Source organism: Mustela lutreola, chromosome 7 (genome assembly GCF_030435805.1).
Source record: "Mustela lutreola isolate mMusLut2 chromosome 7, mMusLut2.pri, whole genome shotgun sequence".
Classification (NCBI taxonomy): Eukaryota; Metazoa; Chordata; class Mammalia; order Carnivora; family Mustelidae; genus Mustela; species Mustela lutreola.
In genome coordinates, this window is record NC_081296.1 from 49300363 (window position 1) to 49321752 (window position 21390).

The following is a 21390-nucleotide window of genomic DNA, read 5'->3' on the forward strand; positions in this document are numbered from 1 at the left end:
AAACAAAGGAAAAAATAAGTGAGAAAGAAACAGTTTTATATACAAGTATGTTTATAAGCATATGAGATGGGGGAACCGAACAATCAAAATGGCTGACAAAAGATTGAAATAAACAATGATACAAAAATAAAAAATAAACTAAATAAAATAAAACAAGACTGATAGGAGTCAAAGACTATAATATAAAAATAATTGTAAATATTTATTTGGAAAATATTTATATAACATCTTGCCCTGATTCTGGAATTAGTGATCAAGGTAGGTGGTTGGAGTAAAAAAAGGAAAAAAAAATAGAAAATGACAGAGGGGGGAAAAAGAGGTTTCTGGGGTTCCTCAGGCAAATTACACTAATATAGTACATACTTCTAAAATACAAATGAGTTTTATCAAATAAGATTTTATGATAAAAAAGTATAATAATCACTTTTCTCTAACAGAATCCTACACAGATCTCAACTGATAGCAGTCACTGAACATCTTTTACCACTTATAACTCAAACAATTATTATTAAACACATACAAAAGAAAAGGCAGTTTTAATGGTCTGTGTAATAGTTCTTCCCTTCAAGGAATTAATAGGCTCATAATATATAAAAACTAAGTAAAGCATTATGTATTTACATTTTAATATAGCTCTTCAATTCTATTAGAGTATACACTCTGTACACAGAGTTACGTTCCTTCTTCCAATGACCTACCATAAAGTGATATATTCAAGGATACTTAGCAAATAATTATTGCATTTAGAAACTAAACAAGTATGGAGAGCGGTGTTCTTTACTTAAGCAACAGAAAACACCAAAGCTTTTTGAAAATAATTAACTACTTTTAGGGTTTTAAAACTATACCCATCCTTGTCAGATATCTACAAAAGTAGGTTGTAATACTACTGAAATAATGACTAGGCAAATATAGTCAAAATATTTGCAAATAAAGCAGCAAGGAAAGACAACACTGAGACATCCCAAAAGCACTAAGACAGAAAAACTTGAGCCAATGGCAACTTCTATTTTTGCGTTCTGGTTAGTTTCCTAGTCATATCACAACAAAATAAGCAATGACTGGACCTAGATTCAAACAGTGCTAAGTACCTGCAGATGAATAGTATATTTTTAAATATTTATATATCTATATATTTTTAAAGATTTTATTTATTTATTTGACAGACAGAGATCACAAGTAGGCAGAGAAGCAGGCTGAGAGAGAGAAAGAAGTAGGCTCCCTGCTGAGCAGAGAGCCCGATGCGGGACTCGATCCCAGGACCTCGAGATCATGACCTGAGCCGAAGGCAAAGGCTTATTAACCCACTGAGCCACCCAGCCTCCCTGAATAGGTATATTTTTATCTCTATTTCTACCTGTGGCAGTGATTTGCACTGATGGGCTCCAATTTCGTTTTCTTAAGTGACCAACAGGATATGTGTTCAAAATATTGTCAGGGTTGATATACATGCAGACATATGCATATACTTACCTAAGCTACTCAACATAATTTCAAGATCCTAAAAATTGAGCAACTGCTTACCTGATCTTGCAAAGAGTAACTGCACACTTTTTATTTCAACATCAAACTTGTCATATGCTTTATCCATTATTTCTTCCAGAGATGAATTATTAGTCTTCTGCAAACCTTGATCTTTACTGTTAAGCTGAAATGGACAGAAACCTCATTTTTTAAAAAAGATTTTATTTATTTATTTGAGAGAGACACAGTGAGAGAGGGAACACAGGCAGGGGAAGAGGGATAGGTAGAAGCAGGCTTCCTGCTTAGGAGGGAGTCAAGGTAAGGCTCTATCCCAGGACCCTGGGATCATGACCTGAGCCGAAGGCAGATGCTTAACGACTGAGCCACCCAGGTGCCCCAAAACTTCAATTTTCTTAACAGAAAAATATACTGATATTTTTGTTGTGTTTTCTTAAAACCTAACTAAAAAGAAAACACTGTCCTTAATCAGTTCACATTCTGTTTAATTTTCTGACAATTTTTGCAAGCCTTTTATTAGGAATATAATATTTCAATATACATCTTTTATATGTTTGGGTACTAGGTGCTCAGCATATTTGCATTAATTAAAGGTTCAGTTACACAGTTGTCTACCTCAAATAACCTGTCTAGACATACAACTCTTCCTGGCTCTCAGCAGTTAATGCCGCTCATGGCTCAGCACCCCTAACCTCTTCACCTGACCTCTTCACCATGTAATCACAGGTTTTGTTGCTTCTTCTCATTACATCACCTGAATAAATGAGCCTTAGAACTCAGCTTCAATCTCTACTTCCTTTTTCCTCTTCTCAAACGAAGCAAGGATCCATTTGAAACTGTATGTTTTGAAACCTTCACTTTTTCTCAGATGCCTGGATTTCTAATGTGTTCAACACAGAAAGCCTGAGAGTTCTCTTACTCGACTTAATTGCTGACAGTGGGATTACAAACATATATTAATATGTGTATCATTTCCTATTGTCAAAATATGTAAATTAATAATTAACACTGTGTAATTAAACTCTGGAAATCTATGAGTATTTGAAAACTAGGAGTATTTATGCTGAGTGAAATAAGTCAAGCAGAGAGTCAATTATCATATGGTTTCACTTACTTGTGGAGCATAAGGAATAACATGGAAGATACTGGGAGATGGAGAGGAGAAGTGAGTTAGGGCGAAATTGGAAGGGGAGACAAACCATGAGAGACTGTGGACTCTGAGAAACAAACTGAGTGTTTTGAAGGGGAGGGGAGTGAGGAGTTGGGTGAGCCTGGTGGTGGGTATTAAGGAGGGCACATATTGCATGGAGCACTGGGTGTGGTGCATAAACAATGAATTTTGGAACACTGAAAGAAAATTAAATTAGAAAAAAAGAAAGAAAGAAAACTAGGAGTACATCTCTCCAACTAGAAAAACAGAGCAATAATCCAGTCCTCAATATCAAATCATCTATCACCAAAGAAAATTTTAGAGGTTTTTCCTGTTTTTTTTTAATAGCCATAAAATATAGAAAAAATACTTAATCTAAGCTAGGCTTGACAAAATACTAAGAGGAATTAAGTCTAAGTTTAATTAAAGTAAACTCTGAGGGAAAAACAGGAAACTTTCATATAGCTAGCTTCCAAACTGAGCAAAAATGGGCAGGAAGAAATGGATATACACTTACCCGAAATGTACCAAAATCTAAAATGAGAAGATCTGACTTTTCATGGTGGAAACCTGTCTGTGGAAGTATTAGATAAGAAGGCTTCAGATTTATCCTTAAATCAAGGACTTTCCGAGTTTCAATAATGTGTGTAAGTCCTAAAAGAAATAGAAAAAGATTAGACAGTCAAGTTGAAATATTTAAGTATATTATTAACAATGAGAATACAAGTATCACTTGAAAAGTATTACGGAGGAGCAGTTCTCACAAACTAGAGTCTCAAAATTAAGCATCTAAGGTGAAACTGCGTATGGTCAATGGGGGACAGTCATATCATTACACTGTACAGTAAACCCAACATAGCTAGTATTTTATCCAGAGAGAGAAAAATTCATCATTTTTTAGTTAAGCAACCACAAAAAGCACTTGGCTTGAGTTTAGAGACCATTCTGTATAAAAGTATGAATCTTTAGAACCAGATTTACACACAGTATACAGTATTAGGAACCATTCCTTAAGAGCTGAGGTGGAGGAACGTTTCCTTCTCAAGCTCACTCTGAGGTATAGGTTCTTTTTTTTTTTTTTAAAGATTTTATTTATTTATTTGACAGAGAGAGATTACAAGTAGACAGAGAGGCAGGCAGAGAGAGAGAGAGAGAGAGAGGGAAGCAGGCTCCCTGCTGAGCAGAGAGCCTGATGCAGGACTCGATCCCAGGACCCTGAGATCATGACCTGAGCTGAAGGCAGCGGCTTAACCCACTGAGCCACCCAGGCGTCCCTGAGGCATAGGTTCTTAATTGTAGACAGAATCATCTTTGTGCCCATATTATTCTCTTCCTCATTCAGTCAAGCAGGTATATTTGACTTGGGTAATTCATGAAGCAGCTTCATGGAATTTAAAAAAAAAAAAAAAGAAAAGAGCAACCTATACTATTTTAAATACAATGTTTTCATTAGAATAGATAAAATTATGAGTTTCTTTATGTTTATGCAGATAAATTCTTTACCTGTAGCTGTTCTCTCTTTAATTTCTTCCAGCTTCATTAATGTAGCTGATGTTATTTGCTCAAGATCTAATCCTTTATTTGACTGAAAGAATTCAACCACTGCATTGATGGTTTTCTGTAAAATAATTTAAAATATAAGCAAGCTATACACAGTACTTTCCATATTACAAATTTTAAAAGGTTTCGGTTTAATTCTAAACAACTGTGGCTCCAAACTTAGGAGAAACCTCCAAAACTACTTTGCCCTATTGCATCTCTCCCTGGTGGAAACAGGAACAAAAACCTAAAAAAAAAAAAAAAAAAGGAATAGCCCAGGTAAGCTTACTAGAGAGGCAACAAATGTGTGCATGTCATTAATGTGACTTTGTATGTTCTAAGGTGTCATGTTGATATAGCAATAGACCTTACTACTAAACTATACACTTAAAAATTGCCAAGATGGTAAATTTTATGTATTTTACTACAATTTAAATCATTAAAAAATCAGAGAATATAATGAGCCTAGAATCTTTATATAATGCCTCACACTGACTGTGACTACACTTAAACTATAAACTGGAAAGAAAAAAAAAAGTCACAGTTCTCAACAACAGAGTAGGGCAAACTTACGAGGGATGCAATGATTAGTGAGCCTGATGGCTAGCCTGAGATGAGTTAAGAGCATGTGAATAAAAGATGGAACCACAGATACAGAATTTGAGCTAACATTTTCAATAACATCTAAATGCCAATCCTTTTCTTTCCATATGAACAATATGTTCTTTTAATTACTCCTAAAGCAATTTGAATTGGTCCAGATATTTAGGGAAAAGGGAAAATACACAAAACTGAACTGGAACAGGACTATTTGGAAGTAGTTGGTACAATAAACGGACTTTTTAAAAAAGATTTTATTTATTTATTTGATGGGCGAGAGAGAGTGCGTATGTGCAAGGAGGCAGGGGAGGGGCGAAGGGAGAGGGAGAGGCAGGATCTCCTCTGAGCAGGGAGCATGAGGCTGGGCTCAATCCCAGGACCCTGGGATCATGACCTGAGCTGAAAGCAGCCACCAACCAATGCTCCAACACAGACTTTTTGAATAGTATATTAGATTTTTTTTTTTAACTTTAACATAAGCATAGGTAAATAGAGCAGGAAAAAAAAAATGGCAGCATATGAAAAAGCAAAATTAACTGTTAAACATGTACTGCTTTTAAAACAAGAAAAAAAGTATTACTAAATTTAGTTGCTAAGTAAAGAAATGTTAAGTGTTAAAGAGGAAAAATAAGAAAACCATACACCAGAAGTATAAGATGGGTTTAATAAAGATTGACTTTCTCCTTGCACTTACAGCATCGTAGATGACCTCCACAGGCTGAGACTGAACAATCAGAGTCTGGTCAGCAGTGCTGTTCTCTGGATTGGTTTCAAACTCGATTTTAAGCAAGGATGAGGTAGTATCGCCAATGGAAGCCACAAGTGATGGTACAACGCCCTGCTGTTTCAGGCCTGTTATATACCAATGTTCTAATTTTGCTTCTACCCTACAATTCAGTGAGTAAATAAATAAGTAACATAATTAAGATGCTGTGTAATGTAATGGGTTAAAATATAAATTTTCCTTTTAAAAAAAACTCCCTTGAGAGCCAGTACTATACCCATTACCTGAGGTAAAGTCCAAACTCTTTGGCCTGACATTTAATTACCCATACAACCTGGGATTTTGTTTTGGTTTTTGGCTCTTAACTCTTCAACCACATGAGAAGTCCACTTTGGCCAATACCCAAACACTATAGGATTTCCGATCACTGTCACATGAATGTACGCTAACTTCACTCAGGAACTCATCTCTCTATTTCATGTCACCTGAAAACACCCTCATCCCTGCTTCTACTCCTTTCTACTTGCCTACCCCAAGTCCCAATTCTTCTAGCCCATTCTCCTCTGCGACTGAGCCTAAGGGGCAATCAACATTTCACCTTACAGCATCTTCTCACTTCTGAGCTTTCTCATATGTTACATAGTTCTTATAACTTTCTGGCTATGCTCTCTTAACAGCCAGCATAAACTTCTTAAAAACAGAAACTAAATATTCCTGTGCTAGCCTTCATAGTATCAAACTGATAAATTTAACAGTATCCAAGAAGTATTTGTGAAGGAAAGAAGAGAGGGTAGAGTAAATGATGAACTCCTCATACAGCTTCATTACAAAACAAATTCAGATACAAAAAGGCCCAACACAAGAGGAAAATAAAGTAAAGAATTATTATTAATCAGTTGCTTAATGCTAAATAATGTTATTTGGAGGCCAAGTCTTATCTAGAAACAAAAACTGAAATAATAAGCTTTTTAAAACTTACTTAAGTGCTTGTGCTCCTGGTCTCTGAGATACTTGGGTGCCCAGGCCAATTATCTGAATTTTCAATATTTCTGGAATATTTTTGTTTTCTCTTAATGTGACAGAGGTGCTTACTAGCTTCAGTGTCATTATATGGGCAACATACTAAACAAAGGAAATGAATGAAAATTGTTATAGTTTAATTAGTACTTTCTTTAATAATTTCTTATTTAAATTTGTTGGATTATAAAGTGATCTAAATACAATATTCTCAAAAAGAACATTAAAAATTTCAATACAATTACAAAATTGTTCAAAAAGGACAACTTTAAGGATTCAAAATTCATTTTCTCCTAGTTTTAGAGATAATAAATGAAACTTCACTAAATATTTTGTCACATAAATACTCAATTCACCAACTTTCACTAAAGCAAACTAATTCAGACCAATCCTCTGGCTCAAAAACTGGACAAAATATAGAGAACATCTGCTTGATGTCTTTGGAGGGTTAAAAAAAAAACACTGAGAATAAAAATCCTGACCAAAAAATTGATAGGTCAAAAAGAGGTAGGACAGAGAACCAGAGAGATGATTCTCATCAAACCACAAAGGAAGACACACACTAAGAGAGGAAGATTCACAAAACAGAAAACAATTAATGAAATGGCAACAGTAGGTCCTTACCTAAATAATTACTTTAAAAGGAAGTAGATTAAAAAAAAAAAAAAGGGATTTAAAAAAAAAAAAAAAAAGGAGCCAATGATATGCTGCCTACAAGAAAGACACTCACTTTAGGTTTAAGGACACACATAGACTAAAAGTGAAGAAATGGAAAAAGATATTTCAAGCAAAAAGTAACTCTCCCCAAAAAGGGTAGCTATATTCATATCACAGGAAAATAAACTTTAAATGTTGTCAAAAGAAATAAGAAGGTTATTATATAATGATGAATATATTTCATCAAGAAAACATAAGATTTGTAAATACTTATGCACCCAACATCACAGTACCTAAATATATAAAGCAAATACTAGTAGAACTAAAAAAAGAAATAAATGGCAATAGTTGGGGACTTCAGTAACCCATTCTCAACAACAGATAACTCATCTTAACAGAGAATCAATAAAGAAACAATGGATTAAAACACTGTAAGCCAAAAGGACCTAAGAGAAATGCACAAAACATTCCACTCAACAGCAGCAGAATAAACATTCTTCTCAAGACCACAGAAACATTTCCTAGGATAGAGCATATATTGGGCAATGAAACAAGTTTAAAAAAATTCAAGAAGATGTCAATTATATTAAGTATCTTTCCCAACCACAAAGGAATAAGATCTTATTAAGAGGAAAGTCACATAACACCTGGGTGGCTCAGTTGGTTAAGCCACAGCCTTTGGCTCAGGTCATGATCCCAGTGTCCTGGGATCAGGTCCTGCATCAGGCTCCTTGCTCAGCGGGGAACCTGATTCTCTCTCTGCCTCTGCCTGCCACTCTGCCTGCTTGTGCTCTCTCTCTCTCTCTCTCTGACAAATAAATAAATAAATAAAATCTTAAAAAAAAAAAAAAGAGGAAAGCTACAAAATTCACTAATATGTGGAAATTAAATAACACACCCCTCAACAACCACTGTATCAAAGAATAGATCAAAAGGAAAATAAGAAATCAACATGAGATATAAAAAAAAAGAAACCCAATACATCAAAACTTATGAGATAGAGCAGAAGCATCTTCCTTCTAATAGGGAAGTTTATAGTGATAAATTCATAAAACAAGAAGAAGGATATGAAATAAACAATTTAGTTTACACCTCAAGAAACTAGAAAAAGAAGAATTAAACTAAGCCCAAAGTTAAAGATTTTATTTATTTGTCAGAGAGAGCACAAGCAGGGGGAATGGTAGGCAGAGGGAGAAGCAGTTTCCCTGCTGAACAAGGAGCCAAATGCTGGGCTCCATTCCATCCCAGGACCCTGGGATTCTGACCTGAGCTGAAGGTAGACACTTAACCAACAAAGCCTCCTAGGCATCCCAAAGCCCAAAGTTAGAGGAAAGGAAATAATAAAAATTAGAGGTGAAATAGAGAATTAAAAAAAATAGAAAAGATTAATAAAGCCAAGAGTTGGCTCTTTAAAAATAAAACTGACAAACCTTTAGCTAGACTAAGCAAGGAAGAAAGACAAATGAATAAAATTATACGTAAAAGAGGAGCTATCACAACTGATAACCACAGAAATACAAAGGATCATAGTAAAAGTCTCCTATGAATAACTATATACCAACAAATTAGACAACCTAATGGAGAAATTTCTAGAAATGTTCAATTCACCATGACTGAATCATGAAGAAACAGAAAATCTGAACAGATCAATAATGAGTAAGGAGATTGAGTCAGTAATCAGAAACCTCCTGACAAAGAAAACCTCAGGACCTGATAATGTCACTGGTAAATTCTATCAAACATTTAAAAAAGAATTTACTCCAATTCTTCTTACATACTCTTGTGAGAAGAAACAAATGACAAATTTTTGTAAAAATCATTAACTCATTTAATCCAATTCAAGATAATACAGTAAAATGAAACAAAATACCTCTAAAACCACCTAAAAATAATTACCTGCTTGGGTAAAGCTAAGTTGTGGGTGCTCTCACTATAACCAATAGCAGTGAAGAGCTTATCTTTTTCCTCTGGAGTCATAATGTCATCAATAGCTACAAAGAAAGTACAGTTCTTTAAGAAATCAATTGCTTCAATTTTACAGATAAAATTTAAAAAAACATCAAAGAAACTAACAAGTGCCTGAAAAGTCATTGCTCAAGCAAATGCACAAACGCAAAAGCAAAAGCACCCAGGTAATCTCTTCTAATATATTTCTTTGCCTATTTAAAACAAACATCATGTATTTATTTGCTTACATCAAGAAAAGGCAAAGAGACACCATTAACAGAATTCTGGTCTCACATAAGGACTTTAGAACTCCCTAGGTATGTTAAAAATTAAGTGAAACTTCTAATATAAAATAAATTTATATATATCTTTCTTATCAGTTACAATAAATTATCTGATTTGGAACTTACTTTCAGGAATCAAAGATTCTTCATCTTTTTTCTTAGACTCCTTCTTACCCCAAAACCCACTAAACCAGCCTCCACGTTTCTCGCCTGTGTCAGTAGACTTTTTCCTTAATTTTTGCCCAGATCGAACCACCTGAAAGTAAAAATTTTTAAATTTATTTAAAGAGTAAATTTCCTCTTTGTTTTTAGGTGTAGCTGGGTAAAAACAATGGTTAATTTGTTTAACCGTACATTAGGTTAAAAACAGTCAAGAAAGCCTTCTGAAATGGTGTTCAACATGATTTCGTTAATATAGTTACACTGTTAATTTACCTTCCACACCTATTGATAAAATGTTGATGATGCTGCATTTTGACAGAAACACACTAAAAGTTTCAAGTGAATTTTTTTTGAGCAATATCTTCCAAATGTTTAAGGTAACAAGCCACTAAGACTGCAGATTTATAAAATAAAAAATTCTCTAAAGGGACGCCTGGGTGGCTCAGTTGGTTAAGTGGCTGCCTTTGGCTCAGGTCATGATCCCAGCATCCTGGGATCTAGTCTCACTTCGGGCCCCTTGCTCGGCAAGAGCCTGCTTCTCCCTCTGCCTCTGTCTGCCAGTCTGTCTGCCTGTGCTCCCGCTCTCTCTCTCTAACAACAACAAAAAAAAGTTCTCTAAAAAGATGCTTCCACCCTCAGAAGCATTAATTAATTTAAAACAATTATATTTCAGAATTCATATACATTGCTGGCTTGCTACTTATGACGTGGGAAAAGGGTCAAATATAAATAAAAACAGATAGTCCTTGAATCTCATTTCATTCTCTTTTCAATAAATTCTGTCTTGATTTTCTGCAAATCCTTGAAATACTAAAATATAGATAACTAAAAAGCAGAAAACAGAGGATGAATAGAATAAAGGGGATAAATTATTTAGACTCTATCTTCTCATTTCTTGAATAAGTAAACTTTAATAATTTTCCCACTTAAAATTTATAGTATTTTAAAATGTTAATGAACTCGTAGCCTATTGCAAGTCTCCCCATATTACAAAAGGTAAAATACTCCAAAAGGGAAATTGAAAAAAAAGAGCTGAATTAGTAAAGAGAAGTTTAAACTAAGTTAAGTAAGTTCTCTTTATTGTATTTATTTTTAAAGATTTTATTTGAGAGAGAGCGTGTAAGCAGGGTGGGGGTTGGGGAGCAGAGGGAGAAACAGGATGAGCAGGAAGCCAGACACAGGACTCAATCTCAGGACCCTGGGCTCATGACCTGAGCCAAAGGCAAATACTTAAGCGACTGAGCCACCCAAGCACCCAGGTAAGTTCTCTTTAACAACTAGATATTAAAGAAATGAGGGGGCACCTGGGTAGCTCAGTGGGTTAAAGCCTCTGCTTTCTGCTCTGGTCATGATCTCAGGGTCCTGGGATCTAGCCCCAGGGGGGGTCTCAGCTCAGCAGGGAGCCTGCTTCTCCCTCTCTCTACCAGCCTGTCTACTTGTGATCTCTCTCTGTCAGATAAATAAAATCTTTTTAAAAAAAGAAATGGGGAAGAGGTCTACATCTGTGAGCAAAACTATCAAAGTTTTATCATTTATACCTCAGCCATAACTATCTTTGTCAAGATTACCAACCCATTTTCATTGGTCAGAAATATATTAAGTAAAAAATATATATCTGATTACTTTATATTCTATATGAAATAACATCTAGCTCCTTTATTCTCTTGGTATAGAAGATTAGTGTTCTTTTTGGTATTTTTCATGATAAGTAGAACTTAGACAATTTGTCTAACCTATGTCTTAATTTGCTAATATAAATTGAAGAAAATAGTACTTTCCTCAGAATTGACAATACCTAGGAAATCAGACCAAGAAAATGTTAGCTACCATTTTCATTCCTGCTACTAAACTTTCTACTTTAAAATGTTCACAAATACAAAGCTTCAGCAAAAGCAAATCAATTCTTAGCCACCAATATCTGGAATTCATGTCAGACTTAGGTACAATATCATTAATCCAAGTGCTTACTGTGTTTGTCTTTTGCTTTGAGATATTTTTTGAGTGGAACTAACCCCATCATGTCCATAACAAAAGAAGTTGTAAGGGTTAAGTGTTACTGAGAAGAAGCACTTGAAATAAGAAACAAAATAAGAAATAATAAAACCTGAAAGTGGCTTAAAAAATTTCAAATCTATCTATCATTTAAATAGAGGCTACATAGTTCGATAGCAGGTATTAATCTTTAGGACAAAGAAATCATGCAACCTATGAAAAGGGCTCATCCTTTACAAAATAAAAGTAGTAATGGAAGAGCACTATTACACCATTGATAATTCAAGAAGAGACTAGAGTAGTGCCTGAGAACATAAAGAATAAGCATGGAGGAAAAGTGACATTTTTGTCACAAGCCAGAGATAAGCGCATACATTCAGGCCCTGTTTGAATTTCTGAACTGAAAGTGAATGACAAATCAGCTCAATCATTTACTGTGTATCAATACAGAACTCAGTGGTGTTCAGTCCTTGATGCACTTAAGAATCATCAGGAAACTTCAAAAAAAACAGAAACAAAAAACAACAATGCCCAAGCCCCACCAAAAAACCTGAGGAAGTGAACTCTAGGCATCGGTTTTGAACAAATTCCCTATAGATTCTAATATGCAGCAAGTTTCAGAACCAATGAGATACCACATGAGTTTCCTCAACAACAGGAGAGATCATCAAGCAGGGAGTAGATGAAACTGAGCTGTTTCAGCAAAGGCACCCAATTAAATGTATACCATCTGGGTTTTTAAGCTTTAAAACATCTATCAACAATTCTTTTAGAGAAAATGCAACCTCAGCCTGCAAGCCTAAACCTGTCCTACATACTGGACTTAATAAATAGATGGATTTGTGAACAGTTCTCTGTAAATCTAGATACAGGAACAGCTGTACAGTATTTGACATTTTATTAAAAACCTTTTAACTCAACAGGGGTGCCTGATGGCTCTATGGGTAGAACATGCGACTCTTGATGTCAGGGCCATGAGTTTAAGCCCCACATTGGGCACAGAGATTACTTAAAACAAAAAATGTTGGGGCACACCAGTGGCTTAGTCAGTTAAGCGTTGGATCTTGATATCAACCCAGGTCTTGATCTCAGGGTTGTGAGTTCAAGCCTCACACAGTGATCCACGCTGGATGTGGAGTCTACTTTTAAAAAAAAATTCTAAGTTTAGTTAAAAGGGTTTTTAAAATATGTTAAAAACTAAAAAAAATTTTTTTTTTTTTTTTTTAAGTAGGCTTCACCCCCAACATGGAGTATAGCCTGGGGCTTGCACTCACAACCCGGAGTTCAAGATCCAACATTTAACTGACTAAGCCACCCAGGGTGCCCCTAACTAATGATTTTAAAAGAGCAGGCACTAAATTTTTTTGTTACCATCTTTTTTATCACACATAAAAATTTTACTTTTTAGTATTCTATAACATATACTTTTAAACTTTAAGGGGAACACTTTTATTTTGAAAAGTGAATTAATCAAGAGAAATTTCAAAAGTAATGTCGATAAGAGACATTAAGATAATGTAGTGACCAACGTAACATTCACCTTCCCCCTCCTAAATCTCTATTTAAATTCCTAAAAAAATTTTTTAAAATATTTTAAAAGATAAAGCCACTATTAGCACTGAAATGTTTGTAAAGCTGTGATTAGCATGTCACAGATTTTGAAGAATTTCAAAATAAACTCAAAAATTTAAAAAGACTTCATAAAGAGAAAAGACAGAGTGAATTAATTAGAAAGCACAAAAAATAAAAATACTAATTTCAAACAGTGAAGAAGTTTATTTTCAAACTAAGAAGAAAATAAAACAAAATAAAAAATACTGGGAAAAACTTTCCTGTATCTTGACAATTATCACTTAAAAATATATTTAAAAATGTATACTGATCTAGAACTATATACACATAATGTACTAGTATCTAATCCTTGATTTTAATATTATAATTATGTCAGATATAACCATTGGGGAAAACTGAGGGAAGAGTACCTAAGGACTTCTGTGAGTTATCTTTGCTTTACTTCCTATGAATCTATAATTATTTCAAAGTAAAATATATCTACATGAGACCAAAAATAGATTTTAAATACATATGACCTAATACAAAGAGAAATACAGAATCCTTTCATGTTAATACTCTCTCTGTTGTCTTCACCTCCTTCCTGGTTCAGCAAAGACTATACGGTAAATAACCTCAGCCAGTTCCTGCCTATCTTTTAAATTCTGTGACCCTGTGGATTCTCTTTTGCAATAAAAAACTTCACCTCGGATGACTCTAAATGCCTTTTCTTCATGTATATCCATCCCTTTGTCTACAGCATCCAACAATCCTCTTTTGTCAATTTTTAAGTACCTGGTAACTGGTATTAAGAACACCCAATTAGGGGTATCAGTTAAGTGTCCAACTCTTGCTTTCAGCTCAGGTCATGATTTCAGTGTCCTGAGACTGAGCCCTGTGTTGGGCTCCATGCTGAACGTGAAGCCTACTTAAGATTTTCTCTCTCTCTCTCTCTCCCCCTCTCCCTCTGCCTCTCCTCCGCCCCATCCCCAACTTGTACTCTCTCTGAAAAAAAATTTTTTTAAAAAGAACATCCAATAAAAGTCAAGCAACTCAACTTAGGAAGGATTGAAATGATCTGTTCCTTTTGGAAAATCATTCCTTTAATTCACAGGAACAAGGCCCAGCAGTAGCAAATAACTTCTAGAATACTCATATACCCTGACCCAAAAACTGTACCTTGGGGAGCACAGGTGCTCTAAGAAAACAAGAGATGGGGGCACCTGGGTGGCTCAGTGGCTTAAAGCCTCTGCCTTCGGCTCAGGTCATGATCCCAGAGTCCTGGGATCGAGCCTCATGTTGGACTCTCTGCTCAGCAGGAGAGCCTGCTTCCTCCTCTCTCTGTCTCTCTGCCTGCCTCTCTGCCTACTTGTGATCTCTGTCTGTCAAATAAATAAATAAAATCTTTAAAAAAAAAAAATAAAAGAAAACAAGAGATGTTTGAGAAAGCATGTAGACAAGACTGTTCATTGAAATCTCATTTATACTTAAATATAACCAGTGGGAAATAGGGAAACAAATTCTGATATATGCACAGAAGCTATTTAAAATGCTGAATAAATTATTCTATTGGCATAAAAATAAAACACTAATACACTTTTTACACTAATACATTTTTTAAAGGAAGTAACAGCAAATTATAAAACATTTCTTGACTCCACATTCCTCCACCAGGCACTGCTCCATTTACCTGTTCTCCCCTTACATCCCCTCTCTCTCTCTCATTCCTATCAAGTTTCTACCTACATTCTCTCATAAACATTGTTTTTTAAATGACTTCCTTATTGCTAAATCCAAAAATAAACTTTCAGTTCCATGGTGACATAAGCCCTCTATAGCCCATCCTTTATGCTTATGACTAAAAATTCTAAAAATACAAAAATATCTACAATAAACTCTAAAAAGCAAAGTAGGCAGATGATGGAAATGAGTCAAAACCTGGAGGAGTGACCTTCACCAGAGTGAGCTTCCCATGTTTTATTTTCATTTGTTTTTTACATGGTCTCCCTACCCCCTTCCACCCCATAACTTTTCCCTCCTATTCTTGCCCATGAGCATTCCTCTTCCTTTTAGCGTGGATATGCCCTACGGCCTGTTTCTAACCAACAGAATATGGCAAAGGTGACAAGGTGTATGTGATTATGTACATGAAACTATACCAGCTGTCTTGCTGGAGTCTCTCTCTCCCTTTGAAAAAACAAGTTGCCATATTGTGGGCTGCCTATGTCTGGAGGCCCATCTGGCAAGGAAATGATATGAAATTTAAGAGCTAAGCACAGCCTCTGGCCAACAGCCAGCAAGAAACTCAAGTTCTCCATTCCACAGAAAATCCACCAACAAAAGTAGATCTTTCATCGGTGAGACTCCAAGTGAAACTACAGTCCCAGCCAACATCTTGAGGGCAATATTTTGAGACCATAAGCAGAGAACTCAGGTAAGCTATACCTGAACTTCTGACCCAGAGAAACTCTGAGATAATGGGTTGAGCCTCTGCCTTTGCTCAGGCCATTATCTTGGGTCCTGGGATCGAGTCCAACATCGGGTTCTCTGCTCAGGAAGGAGCCTGTTTCACTCTCTCTGCCTGCTGCTCTGCCTACTTATGATCTCACTGCCAAAAAATAAATAAAATCTTAAATAAATAAATAAATGTGTATTGCTTTAAGCCACTGAGTTTATTATGCAGCTAGAGAAAACTACTTCACATGGCTGTATCTTGAGGCAGGCCTGAATCATGGAGCACTGCAGAGGCACAAGCAGCTGAATACCTGAAAGAAATTCTACAGTTTGGCTGAGGAATGAGAAAATGGATTCCGTGTGAACCGGAGGGGACAAGGGACATGCTAGAGGGAGAAGAGTCACAGAATGGTTATCTCTTAATTCTGTGTATGCACCTGCATGAATTTCAGTCTAACCCAAGCTGCCCATGTATAAAAGTAACCTAAAGGAAAGCAGTAAAGCTTTAGAGACCTGAAATGAGATATGAACCCACCTGCACAAGTCTCCAACAAATTCTTGTGCTATTCATGTGCAAAATGGACCTAAACCAACATACCAAAGGCAGAAAATATGGAATTGAGATTTGAACCAAGATCCACAGAATGCAAAACAAAACTAAAGATCATTAGGTTGTGTGCTAAGGCAAAATATCAACGTTTTGCAGAATATAAGAAGCACTCAGAGACAACATAATATCACAATGCCTAGGATATGATGCAGTTAAAAAAAAAAAAAAAGATATGTGACCCATTTTCAAGGGAAAAGACAATTAACAGATGTCAACAATCAGATTACTTAGATGTTGAAACCAGCAGAGAATCGATGTTACCTTTGTTACATGATAGAAAGGGAAATTACTTGAATTATCTTTGTCACATGATAGGAAGGAAAGGATACTTGAAATTACTAAAAAGATTGGAATTTTTAGCAGAGAAGTGGAAACTATAAAAAGGAACTCAGAAGGAGTTTTTGACCTAAAAAAAATTATCTAAAATAAAAATTAGGATGGGCTAATATTAAAATGGAGATGACAGAGAAAAGTATAAACTTGAAGGCATATCAACAGAAATTATCCATTTTAAAAAACAAAGAGTAAAAAGATTAATGAAAAAAATGGAACAATGTCTCAGGAACTTGTGGTATATTGAAAGATCTCATGTATAAGTATATATTTACATACATGCATATAGATGTACATACTTGTGTGTATGTGTATGAAATTGGAAGTTCAAGAAGGAAAGCAGAAAGAAATCTAGACCAGAAATTATTTGAACACAGGTCTGAATTACACAGGTGAACTTACACATGGACTTTTTAAAAATAAATATATGTATAATTCTGTCAATGTATTTTCTCTTCCCTAGATTTATTAACATTTTCTTTTCACTAGCTTACTTTATTATAAAAATATAGTATATAATATATATAACATAAAAGTATGTATTAATCAACTGTCTATATTACCAGTAAGGTTTCTGGTCAACAGTAGGCTATTAGTAGTTTAGTTTTGGGGGAGTCTAAAGTTATATGCAGATTTTTTACTATGCAATGGGTCCCTAACCCCTATATTGCTCAAGGGTCAAGTGTGTGTGTGTGTGTGTGTGTGTGTGTGTTTGTGTGTGAATAAAATCAGAGTCCAAAAGGGGAAGAAGAAAGAAATTTGATCAAAAATTATTTGAAGAGGGGTGCCTAGGTGGTTCAGTCAGTTAAGTGTCTGACTCTTGATTTCAACTCAGGTCTTGATCTCAGGGTCCTGAGTTCAAGCCCAGTGTTGGACTCCATGCTGAAAGAAGAGCCTACTTAAAAAAAAAAAAAAAAAAAAAAAAAAATTATTTGAAAGAAGTAATGGCTGAAATACCCCATATTTTGGTAAATCTAATAGTCAATTCTCAGTCCCCAGCTCAGTTGACTAATCATGTTTCTGTCACAGTAGATCACTCCCTTTTTCTTTCCTCACTTCACTTTGAGGAGATTACAATCACAGAGTTTCCCAACTATATACCTCTGGCAACTCCTCCATGGTCATCTTTGTTGGTTCTCATCTCTGTGATCTATAACAAAGTAATTTGGGTCTTTGGAACACTTCTCTAGTTACTCTAATTTCTTTGGTGATCTCATTCAATGTCATGGTTTTAAATACCTTCTAGGTGTTCGCTTCTCCCAAATTTATATATATAGCACAGATTTTTCTTCTAAACCACACATTCATGTATCTAAGATCCTACTCTGTTGCTCCACACATCATTGTCTAAAATATACCTAAAACTTAACAGGTCCCAAACTGGATTCCTGATCTCTCCATCTCACCCAAGCTTGTTCTATCCAGACTTCCCCATCTCTTTTCATGAAAACTGCATCTTTCCAACTGCAACAGGCCAAAATCTTTAAAGTCATCTCCAACTTCTCTCTTATAACCCATACCAGTTGGGAAATATTAGCTCCATGTTCAAAAAACATCCAGAATATGACCCTTTCTCTTCACTTCCATTGCAACTACTCTCAGCCAAGGTACAATTATTTCTCTTCAAATATTTCAGTAGCATCCTAACTGATCTCCCTATTTTCACCCTTGTTCTCCCTTTACAACCTGTTTTCAAAAGAGCAGCCAGAATGCATTTTAAAACTTAAGTTGGGTTATATCATTCTATTCTCCAAATGGCTCTGCAAATTCAGAGTAAAAGTCAAATTCACACAATTATTTCAAGGCTCTACAAGCTGGCACCCTCCCCAACTCCCAAAGTACCACCCTCACTACTCCACTATACTGTTCTGACCTCATTAACCACCACTCTCTTCTCTCTCACCACTCCCTTAGTTCTGTGAATGAACCCCCACCTCCAAACCTTCCAGCTTGCCATATTCTTTCTGCCTGGTATGTTTTTCCCTCAGATAACTTTCTGGTGACTCCCTCATCTTCTTCAGGTGTTTGCTCAAATGTTTCCTTTTTAGTGAGGCTTTCCTTGACCATCCAATTTAAAATTGCAATCATCATCATCATCACCGCCTAGCAAGTAAGATATTGCTTCTTTATATTCTTTTCTACTTTATTTTTATTTAAATTTTTATTATCCTTCTTCTGCCAGAATTTAAATGAGGGATTTTTGTCTGCTTGTTCACTTCTGTTTGCTAATGCAAATGATGATGATGATGATGATGATGATGATGAAGAAAATGACCTATTTAGTAATCATCGTGTTCCAGGTATTCAGCAGCCCAAGTGCTTTACATGGATCATCATGCCCTTCTCACAGCAACCCTATACGATGTAGGTATTATGAATCAATTCTATTTTACAAATGAGGAAACTGAGGCACAGAGAGGTTAAATAGCCAGCCTAAGATCACACAAGTAGGCAAAGCTGACTCCAGAGTCCATGCTCTTCACCATGATGCTAGTAAAACAGGTTCTCAACAAGTACTTACTAAGTAAATGAATGAACAGGTAAGTGCTTTAGTCCCATTTAAAAACAAGATTGGTATATATACACAATGGAATACTATGCAGCCATCAAAAGAAATGAAATCTTGCCATTTGCGACAACATGGATGGAACTAGAGCATATCATGCTTAGTGAAATAAGTCAAGCAGAGAAAGACAACTATCATATGATCTCCCTGATATGAGGAAGTGGTGATGCAACATGGGGGCTTAAGTGGGTAGGAGAAGAATAAATGAAACAAGATGGGATTGGGAGGGAAACAAACCATAAGTGACTCTTAATCTCACAAAAGAAACTGAGGGTTGCTGAGGGGAGGGGGTTTGGGAGAAGGGGGTGGGATTATGGACATTGGGGAGGATATGTGCTTTGGTGAATGCTGTGAAGTGTGTAAACCTGGTGATTCACAGACCTGTACCCCTGGGGAAAAAATATATGTTTATAAAAAATTAAAAATTAAAAAAATAAAAATAAAAATAAAAACAAGATTATGTGCCTGGAGATCTATGAATATAAAAAAAAAACCTAAGAGAATATACAAAAAAATATTAATGGTAGGTATCTTTAGTGTGAGATAATAGGTGTTTCTATTTTCTTTCTTTGTATATCTCTACTTCCTAACTTTTCTATCATGAGTTGTATTGCACTTAAAATTTATTTTTTTAATTACCAAAGAAGTCATGTTACAGAATAATAGGATTGAGATGGAATGATGTGGACAAGGTAGAATATGCCAAATGGGATAAATCAGCATAAACTATGAAATATAAATTGATTCTAATTATGGGCAAAAAGAAGAAGGGAAAGAGGAAAGAAGAAAAGGAAAAGGAAACAAAGCAAAGATAAAGTGAAAGGTTGGGGGATAAAAAGCACATGTCAGTTAGTACTTAAGCAAGGGAGAAAAATTGGAAGACTGTATGTCAAAATATTAACAGCAGCATCCTATGTTGCTAGGATTACAGACAACTTTTATTTACTTCCTTTGGGGGGATTCAGATTCTTTTATAAAATTTAAAAATTTTTTCTTTTTCATGTTAGTGGGATTTTTTCCCCAATATGCCAATTTTTTTCTCTTGAGACTAAATGAAGGCATGGAAAATCAACCTTTATTATTACTTGAACAAGTCCCATGAAGCTAAAGATTTCTTGATCTCAAGTTTAAAAGAATAGTAGTAACATGCTTAAAACATACAATTAGCTCATCAAAATGATTACCTCAACTTGTGCTTGTTGCCTTGCTAAAATGATGTTAAAAACATCTAGAGTCTTCTCCAAATCCTATAAAACAAAGAGACACTTGTAAACAAGAAAAATGGCATTAGATTAAAAAATATTTTATTCTAGGATTTCTAGGCTTGTTCAGTCTATGAACAAACAGTAACTGTGATCTAATAAAAGGATAATTTGAATGTACACTCAGCTTTATACTTTGTTTTTGCAATAATGGAAATAAGTTTTCTAAGAAAGCAAATCTTCAATAAATACAATATAAAAACAGGAATTTAATGACACCATTATAGAAACAAGAATATTTAGGAGGATGGCTTGTTTTAGGTATTATCCTTATGGTTTGTATTAACTCACTTTTTTTCATACTATTTTATACCATTGTACTAAAGGCATAAACAAAGAATTTAAAGAATGAAACACAGAGTTTAAGAATGAAAAACATAGGGGCGCCTGGGTGGCTCAGTGGTTTGGGCTGCTGCCTTCGGCTCGGGTCATGATCTCAGGGTCCTGGGATCGAGCCCCGCATCGGGCTCTCTGCTCCGCAGGAAGTCTGCTTCCCTCTCTCTCTCTCTGTCTGCCTGCCTCTCTGCCTACTTGTGATCTCTGTCTGTCAAATAAATAAATAAAATCTTTAAAAAAAAAAAAAAAGAATGAAAAACATAAAACACAAAATTTAAGAATGAAAAATTCTACAAATCAACAACTATGTTTAAGTAGAAACCAATTTGGGTAATTTCTATAAAAATAAATAAAAACCTAAACATGTATTAGGTGACCTATGTATGAAGTAATCTATGTGCTAGTTCATGAAATTCTCACAGCTCTGTAAAACAAATATTGTTTCCATTTTATACATGTTCTCTGATGAGAACATCAGATCTGAGAGGCTAAGAAACTTGATGCTTTTTCTAATATATAATATTAGCAATTCTCATATTATTTCAGAATAATAGGAATGCAATTAATTCTTCATGTTATGAATTTATGACGGAAATGGTTATATAATCAGGACCAGACGACACTGAGCAAATTATATACTATGGGGTATTTTTCTGTATTTAATAGGGGTTCCTATTTTGAGGAATATAAGAGCTGTTTTTTTATATATAATACTTGGAACTCT

At 35.1% G+C, this 21390-nt stretch overlaps 1 protein-coding gene across 4 annotated transcripts in view; it reads right to left on the bottom strand.

Annotated features, from left to right (window-relative positions):
- The window catches only part of VPS13C (vacuolar protein sorting 13 homolog C), a 179826-nt gene that overhangs the window by 109797 nt on the left and 48639 nt on the right, over positions 1 to 21390 (bottom strand). For 3 of the 4 annotated variants that reach the window (XR_009355410.1, XM_059180680.1, XM_059180679.1), the window contains 8 exons: positions 20253 to 20315; positions 9527 to 9656; positions 9066 to 9160; positions 6475 to 6617; positions 5466 to 5658; positions 4136 to 4250; positions 3150 to 3286; positions 1525 to 1648 (listed from right to left, as the gene is read on the bottom strand). Coding sequence is in view for 3 of the 4 variants with exons in the window: in XM_059180680.1 (XP_059036663.1) it covers positions 1525 to 1648; positions 3150 to 3286; positions 4136 to 4250; positions 5466 to 5658; positions 6475 to 6617; positions 9066 to 9160; positions 9527 to 9656; positions 20253 to 20315 (1000 nt within the window). In the remaining variant the exon portion in view is untranslated. Of the gene's footprint in view, positions 1 to 1524; positions 1649 to 3149; positions 3287 to 4135; positions 4251 to 5465; positions 5659 to 6474; positions 6618 to 9065; positions 9161 to 9526; positions 9657 to 16094; positions 16144 to 20252; positions 20316 to 21390 lie in introns of those variants that run through there. The other variant, XM_059180681.1, reaches the window with a different exon arrangement.